The sequence below is a fragment of the Seriola aureovittata genome, chromosome 8, assembly GCF_021018895.1.
Source record: "Seriola aureovittata isolate HTS-2021-v1 ecotype China chromosome 8, ASM2101889v1, whole genome shotgun sequence".
Classification (NCBI taxonomy): Eukaryota; Metazoa; Chordata; class Actinopteri; order Carangiformes; family Carangidae; genus Seriola; species Seriola aureovittata.
Genome location: NC_079371.1, coordinates 28,349,489 through 28,360,365, shown reverse-complemented (window position 1 = coordinate 28,360,365; position 10,877 = coordinate 28,349,489). Strand labels below are relative to the sequence as shown.

The 10,877-nt window shown below is 43.0% G+C and overlaps 1 protein-coding gene across 1 annotated transcript; it reads right to left on the bottom strand.

Moving 5' to 3' along the window:
* Positions 1-591: 591 nt before the first annotated feature.
* nocta (nocturnin a) lies at positions 592-10,219 on the bottom strand. Its single transcript, XM_056382735.1, has 3 exons — positions 9,579-10,219; positions 2,404-2,682; positions 592-2,033 (listed from the first exon to the last, which is right to left on the bottom strand). The coding sequence occupies exons 1-3, from the start codon at positions 9,781-9,783 to the stop codon at positions 1,171-1,173; spliced, it is 1,347 nt and encodes a 448-aa protein (XP_056238710.1). The 5' UTR covers positions 9,784-10,219; the 3' UTR covers positions 592-1,170.
* Between the last annotated feature and the right edge of the window lie 658 nt (positions 10,220-10,877).

Below are 10,877 nucleotides of genomic sequence, written 5' to 3'. Positions count from 1 at the left end.
GCTCCATGTTGACATGACTTAATAATATTCAGTCCATTCCTGACCTGCACTGCCCTATACTGTGATTTTTTTTTTATTGTTCCTCTAAATGAGCATAGTTTGTAGATGTCATCACTCAGATTGGTAGCACATATTTCAGAAAAACGACAAAGATCTTCTAATAAAGGGTGATGCACAAGAAGCTGCGCCAAAGGGATGAAAATGGAACTTCTAACTGAGAAGCTTCATAGCAGCCATCAGGCGTCCAGCACTGAGGGCCAGCCGTCAACAGATCGCTCGCTTTAAAGTCCACTGGACCTGCTACACAGCCCATGTTGTGTCCAATTGCAACATGCAGAGAGCGTCCAGCGTCAACATGATCCTTGAACCAGTTTGTCAATGGCTGAGGCAGAGGCAAGCTATTCTGTGAGAGGGAGAAACAGCCAGTCGTTCACAATCAATCTGTTGACACAGTTTTGCCCTGGATGTTTATAATAACCTGCTATCAACTTTATTTAACAGTGAAGCACCTTTGTATGCCATTATTGGATAGTCACAGTGTGGACTGACAGGAAACTACTAGTCAGGAAGTCAAACAAGCAACAGTATGAGTAAAATTCATTTCTTTATTTATCTTTCATATATTAACATTTCTCCTTATGTTCAGTGTAGTCACAGCAACAACACGTCATGATGACCAATGTCGAACTGAAGAACCACCTGGGATTACTTCATTGCAAAATAATTCATTTAGGGAAACTAAAGGAAAACCTGTTGATAATGGTAACATCAACTGATAAAAGTATAAAGAATAATTTAATAAAATTAAGTTACAGTCTTCTATGTATATAGGCAATAATAACTAAGTGCAGTTGGCCCCTCAGCTGCTGAATAACCAGAACATTTTGTTAAAGGGTTAGAAGACTGACAGGCTCTAGTGTGACTCGTGTCAGAGTCAAATTTAACTTCTTAACTGTTTGAAGTTCCTATGATGACCATGTTTAAAATAATAGCATTGTTACAGGAAGGGACACATTGTAAATTATTCACTCTGAAATCAGGTTCCACCATGATCCACTTCAAAATCACATTCTGAACTGTCCTAACTCTGATTTACAGTGTAACTTCATCATTGATAAGCAGTCGCCTCATTCAGTCCTCCTATTGGTCCAGAGCTCCTGTGACTGGAACCTACATCAACCTATGAAGTTCCTCCCTGAAACTGATGTCACAGAGCAGTGATAAATGGTCAGAGGGGTAGTGGTAGGAGGGGAGGCGGTCTGGACCTATCTGCTCTTCAGTGGGAATGTCCAACAGACAGTCCACACTCAAAGCATCATGGGTATACCAGATGTAGTCCAGCGTGCTGCAGCTCTCACCAGAGGGGCGGATCTTCCACGTGGTATAGGCTGGCTCCGTCTGTCCGTCAGAGCTCAACAGCTTGTATGCAGAGTTTAGGCCGAGGGGGGAGGAGCTGAAGCGTCTGTAAACGTCCTCTGAGGGCTCTGCGTTAAAGTCCCCACACACTACTAAAGGAACGATGGCTGACGCTGCCTCACTCTGACCGCCACCCCGGGACGTTATGTTTCGTAAACTCTGCAGCAGATCAGCACCCTGTGCACTACGCAGCCTCTCCCAGCCATTACGAGCTTTCAGATGGGTGACGGCCACGCACAGCTGCCGGCCCGTTACCCGGCAGTTCAACGTCTGAACGATGGCTACCTGGTTGGTGGGCAGCATCATGGCTGACAGCCGCAGGTGAGCTGTGGCCTGGAGGGAGAAGCGTGAGTGGCGATAAAACAGAGCGCAGCCGTCAGGACCGTTATTCTGCTCTACATCCAGACAGGGAGACCAGGGTTTTGCCAGAAAGCTGCCATGGTAACCCAGGCTGGCCATGATTGGCTGAAAAGTGTCGTAGTAGTGGTCCACTTCCTGTAGACACAGGATGTCGGGCCGGTAGGTGAGGATCTCCTCCAGGATCAAGTACTTCCTTTCCTGCCAGTTGAGAGCCTCCAGTGGACAGCGGACAAACCCGTCCTTCCCCTCACCAAGAGCTGGAACCAAAGAGACATTCATTTTCATACCAACACCTGACACATGCTAGCAACTTGGTGAAGCTGTTATAGACACGGAGCTGCTTCGAGCTAAATACTAACACATCTTTGCTTAGCATGTTAACATGCTAACATTTGCAATGTCTGATCCACTAGCTGTCAGTGTGAACAGTGGCCATTCAGATGATCACCAAAGTCAGTAGGATTCACTCTCTGAGGATCAGAGACCAAGGTGATGTACTGACTGGTGACAGACCACGCTGCTACTGTGGTTAAAACACCACTGAATGTAAATATAACTTCCAAATTTCTACATCTCACTGTAGTCCACATAAATCTATCATTGTATGGTTGATGCACAGATCTCTACCTTGGGCAAGTATGTTCCACTGCATCACCCGTATGGAGGGGTTGTCATTATGGTGACAGGGTGCTGTGGTGCTGGGATAGACCAGATCCCGGTGTGGCCGGGCCGGTCGCCTCTGCAGGACATCCTCACACTCTCTGAGCAGCTGGTCTGGGTCTACCTCGGCCAGGTCCTGGTCTGGGCTTTCTTCCGGGTACGGGTCTGGTTGGGCCAAGGAGGAGCTGTTCAGCGACTGGGCCAACGTACCAAACAACCTGCTGCTGCCGCCACCCATTGGACAAACTGATGGAGAGGAAACAAGGGAGGGACATGTGTGGTTATAACAGTGTACTAGCCACCATGAGCAAATGGTGATACCAGACCAAGAACATATCAGCAAAACTGTTCTTTATTCTTTCCAAACATGACACGCAGGAGTGTAGTCTCACTCTAACAATAGCACCAGGTACTTTTTGTCAAGTGTTTCAGTTCTCATGAGTATGAATCATTGACTTTGTAGACCCAATACTTCGGTTGCTTACAGTCATTTCACAATTCATTTGTGCGGTTCTCTGTGAAAACCACTGAACTGAGAGACTGTATCCCCTCACTGCCAATGGAAGAGAGGCATGCCTACAGACTAGAGACAAGGTTTGGACGCTCTGCTGGTTACTTCAGCCTTTTCAGAACATACTGACTAAACATTTGCTCAGATCACTCACTGAGCGGCCGGTCATGAGAAAAACAGTCCAACAGTCCACCACATACCAAGGTAGAAGACTCTGACTGGACATTAATCTTGATGTTGATAGGCTGTTATCAACCTTAAATGTCTGCCTACATTATCCCTTAAACCACTGGCTAGCCAATAGCTTAATCTTTAAACTGTCAGATGTCTGTACAGAGACTGCTATTAGACATTTGTACTAACCCACTGAAACATATAATAACTTTAGGAAAGATCGTCTCACTGCCAATGTGTTGCTAGAACTGCCTGAAATTCCTGAATGGTACAACAGTAACAGTAGGTTGTCCCAGAGGTTTTGGTTTGTCCTCCCAGTCTGTTGACAGAATCCAGTATAGATTTACTGAGACAGAGATATAGAGTATTATTAGACATACATAACTTGTGCTGATGACACAACAGTAATGGGCCTCATCAGCAACAAAGATGAAACAGCTAACAGAGAAGAGGTGGACCTACTAGCGGCTTGGTATAAGACTACCAACCTTTCCCTAAACAGGGAAAACAAAGGAGGTTATCATTGCTGATCACACACCGCTGACCGCTGACACTGAAGAGCACAAAGTTCCTCAGAGTGCAGACTTTTTTGGTCACTTAACAAAAGCAGAAAACCATACACAAGTTTTTCTGAAATAAAACAAGTGAATATTTACATCACTTCAGATACTCATTCAATCAGTTTGTACTGAGGTCTGACACCCAGCCCAACTGAGGGGAGCAAAATGGATTTATTTTTGATGGTATTCAGACATATGTAGTTTAATAATGGATATATATACCACACGTCTGTTTAAGTAAAAGATTATTATTACACTGATATTGTAAATGTCTTACCCATGGCCTCCATTTCCTCTCACTTGTCACTGTCTCTGACTGTCACTGTCTACATCTCTGACTGTCTGTGACTCATCCTTTATCTGTCTCATCCTCCTGTCTGAATCATCACTTCCCACCCCTCCCTCACCCTGTCTCACTTGCTGGTTGACAGAATGACCTCTACAGAGAGAGGGGTGGGGGCAGGAAGCATCTTCGGAGGTAGAGGAGGATAAAAAGAAACAGGAAGTAGTAAGTGGGAGGGGTTTTAATAAGAATGGACATGTTGTCCAACAGGTGGGGATGGCAGGAAAATCTGGTTTGGATACGCACGCGCACGCGCACACACGCACACACACACACACACACACACACACACACACACACACACACACACACACACACACACACACACACACACACACACACACACACACACACACACACACACACACACACACACACACGTGCTGTCTGAGTAACTAAGGACAGAGGGAGGAGAAAGTGTGTGGTTGTTCTGTCGGTGACACAGTAACAAGGTTTACATGGACAGAGACTGTGGACTGAACTAATTCACTAATCTGATTTTGTATTCAGCCTCTTAGTTTAGTGTACCAACATGCTAACATTATCACAAACACAAAATACAGCTCAGAATAATGGGAATGTTTTTTTTTTTTTATTGTAAACCAAAACATTAACTATTTTGTCCAATCCAGTATCAGAGCACAGAACCATAACTGATTTCTAACTTTTCTTTAATGGACAATTCGACTATATGTTCATAATAAAACACTGACGGTTGAGTGAGCGTGAGTGTAAATTTGACCAGCACAGAACCGGATATCTGAGACTGAACATTCAATCTCGTAAAAATCGTCCTCTGCTGATCGCCAGCCGATCGATTTGTGCATCTACCAAAGTTTTCCATGCCAAAGTTTTTAGATTACATCCCTTCAACCATGAATGTCGGTACAAAACTGCAGCCTCAAAACAACAGCACCACTAACTTCAGCCTCAAGATGAGGATATAGCTCCATGACTCCTTCATCGCTGCACTCTGATGATGTCAAAGAGAAGCTTCAAATAACAGGATGAGCTGCTGTTTGATACAAGTTAACAGAAAAAGGTCTGGTGAGCAGACTCAACGAATTGGATTGAGTAAAAAGGACTATACACTACACAAACATGAACATAAGTACTTACAGGGAACAAAATCGATGACGGAAGCACACACATCGACACATACAGTTTTCAGCCTGTCTGAAGGTTATCCACCTAACACTATTCCTCCTGCCTCAGTCTTTGGCCTTAGAGCTGGAATGAGTCTGACAGTCTGCTGGAAGTGAGGAGGGAGAGACAGTGTGACTCTCATCAGAGACAGTCCAGTTCTGACTGACTGGCCTGTTCAAGAATGCTCTCTCTTTCACTCACACTCACACACACAAACACACACACACACACAGTAACAAAATGAGAACTGTGCAGTGTAAGCACTCCCTCAGGAGCATCAGTAAAGTGGAATGTCAGTCAACAATGAACTGTCAGACAGGCAAAGAATCCGTGCATGTTGTGTCTATGTGCATTCAGCATATTACCCATATATCCCCAGATATTCATACAGCACCAGGGAAGAAGGCTTCTATAGATGTCCTGCACACACACAGACACACACTTAAACTACTCAGCACTGTTAACAGCCAGGCTCCATTTCCTCCAATCGGGAGCTGGTCTTTCACTCTCACACACCAACACACACACCTGAGCACAAACACACACACAGGCTTCATGAACTATGTGATAGAAATGTGTCCAGTTCTACATTAACAAGTTGATGGTGCTTGTTTAGCACTCAACATTATTAAACGTTTATTTTTGCATTAATTTATGTTATGCTGTTCTCTGACAGATCTATTTTTTGGGGGCTTTTGGGCCTTTATTGGACAGGACAGTAGAGAGACAGGAAATGGGGAGGCAGAGAGAGGGGGAATGACATGCAGCAAAGGCCGTGCGATGTGGGACTCAAACCGGGGCCAACTGCAGCGAGGACTGTAGCCTCTACACATGGGGCGCCTGCTTAGACCACTACGCCACACGACGCCCCCTGACATATCTATTATACATCGGTACACATGGACAAGTTGCAGTCAGTCAGTGTATGTGTGTGTGTTTAGATTCCTTCATGACACTGACACCACAATGCAGTGAAAAACATGATTCCTGCTTTGTGCCTTTTTAGAAATACTATTCTTCTTCACTTCGACAGATATGAAGTGATGTACAGAATCACTGTATTGTGATACCATTGTATCATGATAACATTGTAACATTGTACTGTGAGATACTCTGTGATTCCCACACCTATTTTTCACTGCTGGTTAATATTGGTTGTCAAAAGGCATGCTGGGATACTTGTCTACCCCACGTGCATGTTGTTTTTTTTTCCCTGTGTGACATGGACATGTATACCCGTCCCAGGACAATATAGACGATCTACAGTACATTCACAAGTCATCCTCCACATCATCACAAGTGGGAGATGTGAAGAACACGTTGGAGCATTTGAAGCATATTGGCTAAATGAGAACACAAGAAGGATAGACAGACATTTCCAACCCAGTACAATATGTCCATGTCTTCACTCAAACCGTTTTTTTGTGCTCATGGTCCAGGACCAAGTGAAGCTGCTGTTTAATAATAATAATAATCCAGACTGTGGCGCTGGTTACACCGACAGACCAAATTCCAGTTCATCTCCGCTGCTGTGGGGAAACACGTGCCTTTTAACTGAATTACCAGAATGACATTAGAAGAAGAGGTGCAGGGGGAAAAGTGAAAAGTGAATGAAGTATTGTCCTGTATTATGTGACAGTAACAGACACTGAGCTGAGTGAAACTGCTGAATTCCTGTAACACTGAGAAGGTTTTAAAAGATGACAACCACTTAAAATAAACAACCACTTACAAAGATCATCAGCTTTTCTCCAGACTTCATTAAACAGGTGTGTTAATAATAACTCTTTAGCTTTAAATGGACGCTAATACAGTCCTGACAAACTGATTAAACTGGTGTGGACTCTCTCTTGACCCAGGTCTTCTTTAGTGGATGGTTATGTAACTCAGCCTGACCAATCCCATTACTGATGGAGGCCGGTAAAGATCTGGAGTAAAATAAAGAGTTTTAGCCTCCAGAGGATTTGCACACAGACACCATTAAAGCGGATTATTTAAGGCCCAACCTGTTTCCTTTGACAATACTTAAAATAGACAAACCTTCAACCTGGTTAGAACTGCTTCCAGAGTTTGACCCACAAGCTGGTTCCTGACTGGCTCGCATTGAACCGGTATGAGTTTTTGAAGGCTGATATCTCTTTAAAATCAGGCTCTCTTCCACACAGTTAAAAATTATTTTGTTCCTTTCAAATCCATATTTTAAGTGTCACAACTTAACAGATCTGAATCAGGAGCTTAAATTTTTGGATCAAGAATGTGTGCATGTAAGTAAACTACATGTTATTTCATTGTGAAACAATCAATTCATGTCTTCTGCTGTTCATGGGAGCCACAGCTTGTGCTGAGGTCTGGGCGATATGGCTAAATGTATTATGACTGTATTTTTTTTTCCATATGGATTGATATCAACAACTAGAATGGCACTCAGTAGAGCGCAGACCTCCCCCAAGACCTAACAAGGATACAAATTTCTGTGAGATCCATTTTCTGGATCCAGATTTATATTTGGATTTGCACCAAATTGTATAAAGTCATATATCTCAACACCATATATATGTCTGATGAGATCCAATTATTTCCTGAGAAATGAACAAAATGCTACATACTTCTCGTACATGTATATTTATTTCAACATAAACATGTCTTTAAAAGATCTACATACACTGATGTAAATATTGATGGTGCAGCACGGCCCAGGAGCTATCAGCTACATAACTTACTGCTACAGTGCAACAGGGTAACTGTGCAGGTGGGGGCTGAGCTGAATACAGAACAGATACAAATCACTCATCAGTTCATCGTCGTTGTTGTGGGTTTTTTTATATGTGTCAGGCTGCTTTATTTCCCAGTTCTAGTTGTGCTACTGCTGTCTTTCAGCCTCGTCAAGGAGTAAGCAGTTCAGTTTTATCTTCATAACTTCAGTTACTTGTGAAAGTGACTTGTAATGAATAAAACAATACCAAACCAAGCCCTTGGAAAACCCAGTATATATCGGTTTAACCCTCATCATTGTCTGGGCATCTGCTAACACAGCTATTCTTTTAGAAATAAATATTATTCATAGAATCTGCTGCTGTTTCAGAAACACCAGCAATGCCTTTATAATGACAGTTGATGGTGTACAGCGGCTTTTTCTCACATTTAAAGTAAGAAGTTAATATCTCAGCACCAAGTCCAGCTCTTGCTCTCCACAGGTGACCTATGAACCTATTTGTCATCTAGTGAAGTGGAGCATTAATGCTGTGAGACAAAGAAGTGCAGTGTCATGGTTCAGTGACAGGAAGGAAATGGAGGCTGCTTCAACAGATTACCAGTAAGAGGTCTCTGATTAAGACCCACAGGAGAGGACACCAAGAACTTCCTGTGTTACTGTTTGAGAAAGGGAAGAACTGTTACCAAGCAGGAGCAGTGTTAGCCTCCCTGGCTAAAGTGATAAAGAATAGAGCACCACCTTTGGCAGCTCCAAGGAATACACTGATTGGTTGACAGGTAAAAGGGTCATGATACAAATTTCATATTTCATAGCTGTTCTGTTTTATCTAGCATCAGAGACTGTCGAGGACAAGCATGTATAACGTGCGTATAACACCAGATAATAATTAGCCAACGTGTAAAAACAGTTTCGCTTCAATGACCACTGTCATCTGCCCATGAAGACCCTGTCACAGTCAATAGTGTAAGTAAGAGGCCCTTGAGTAAAGATTGCTTTGTCAAAGTAATTATTATTTTGGGCACATACTGGTAGAAAACCTGACTTCTCTTTAACCTAGGCTGAAGTTTTGTGTGCAGTTTTATGTGTTTGTGAAGTTTTAAAGTTCAGTACATTTCCTCTAACTGATAGTTGTTTGAGTCGACTCCACATATACATATATAAGGTAGGTCAGTGGGTCTCTGTGGACTGGAAAGACTCCTGAGGATTGATGCCTGTTACATCATCAGTTTCACATATGGATGGGTGAAACACATGCTGAGTCTAACCTGTGTGTCTGCCCGGTAAGATAGTTTTACATCTAGGGTAATGAGAGGTAATGAGACCTTTAACCTTTCTTACATGAACAAATCTTAAATGATAAGCATTGTCTCTGCCAAAACACGTGATTTAAATTCTTATGAAACATTACTGAGTGTGTGTGTGTGTGTGTGTGTGTGTGTGTGTGTGGTAAAACCGACTGAGAGTACGCTCAGGATCATGAAAAGCAGCAGGGTTATGAAGTGATTTAGAGACAGTGTCCTGTGTAGGATGACTACCATCCATTCACAAACCATACTAGTGGTTTTGACACGTCACACACTGATGAGTAAGCGTGTTTTAACCGTTCACATTATTTGAACGGAGTTTGGTAGAAACAGAGTCGCGTTGTTTTATGGCCCCAGACTATACCGACTACTATCCTCAAGTGTACATTACCTGGTGCTGCCCCAGTGGTGGAAGTTCCGCTCGGCTTCAGCTGGGGACAAGTCCCTGTGACTCCTCTTCCTCCGACCCCGAAGTATCGTGGTCCCGTCGGGTTTGACACTGCTCCCGTTGAAAACGGTCTCCTAGCTGCCGGTCCATTCCGCGAGGACACACACAGCTGGTTCAATAAAGCCGAACAGCGACGAGCTGGATTCATCACTGACTGTTCCGAGTCCAAAAAGAGACACCTCTAAGTTACAGGGAGTGTGTCGTTGTCCTTTCACCTGTAGCACCCAAACCGAGCCATGTATTCAACAAGAAGCCAGAGAACGTTCCCCCGACACGCGGGCTAACGCCATTCGTTTCTCTTTGTACTTCTGAAGGCAACAGTCAACCGGCAACCGTTGCATCATTTTTCTGGTCGAGTCACGGAACACCGGCTACTGAGGGGTTGGCCAAAGATGGGCTAGTCCGTGACGTTTTCAGGAGGGAATCAAACACTTTGTAGTTGACTATTTAGTGTATATATACCATAGTATATAATATTACATAAGTTAATGTGGTTTGTGGAAAATGTATGTGACTGTTATTTTCCTTCGCAAACGGATAAAAGTCTAAATCTAGAAAAGGTACATACAACAACCCCTGATCTCAGCAGTGGTTCGAGCCGTACAATATTTGTACTAAAGAAGCGAAAAGAGGGCGTTAACTTTTCATAATCAATCCAATCAGCGTTCAGCGCGTTTATTACATAGGAATGACGGCTCTGACGTAAACAGCACGCCCCTCCAATCAGCTTCCTGCACTATCTACGCAGTCTTTTCTGAAATTACATAACTTTCTATACAGAACAGCCTGGTCTCGATCAACCTCTCAACCAAAAGAATAAACAAAATTAAAGGGAGAAAGATCAATTCTTTCTGTCTGTCTTTCTTTCTTTCTTTCTTTCTTTCTTTCTTTCTTTCTTTCTTTCTTTCTCTCTTTCTTTCTTTTTTTTGTATGTCATAGACTGTCACTGTGGTCTTGATTTTTTAATCATTATTATACCTACTGTCAATTCAACACATACCAAATAAAATGTTAAGAGAAATCTGTATCTTCAATTTTTTTTTTTTACCAAGAAATTAGGTCTAGTATAATAAGTATATGGTTAATGGTAAATGAAAAAAGGTGAGTTGCAGAATATTTGAGTGTGTGAAAGCCACATCATTTGAATACCAAAGTCTGGCCCATATACTTCCACACCTAGGCAGATTTCAGCTGTTATTGGCTGACAGCCAGAAGATTCTCTGTGTGCAGCAGAATTAGACC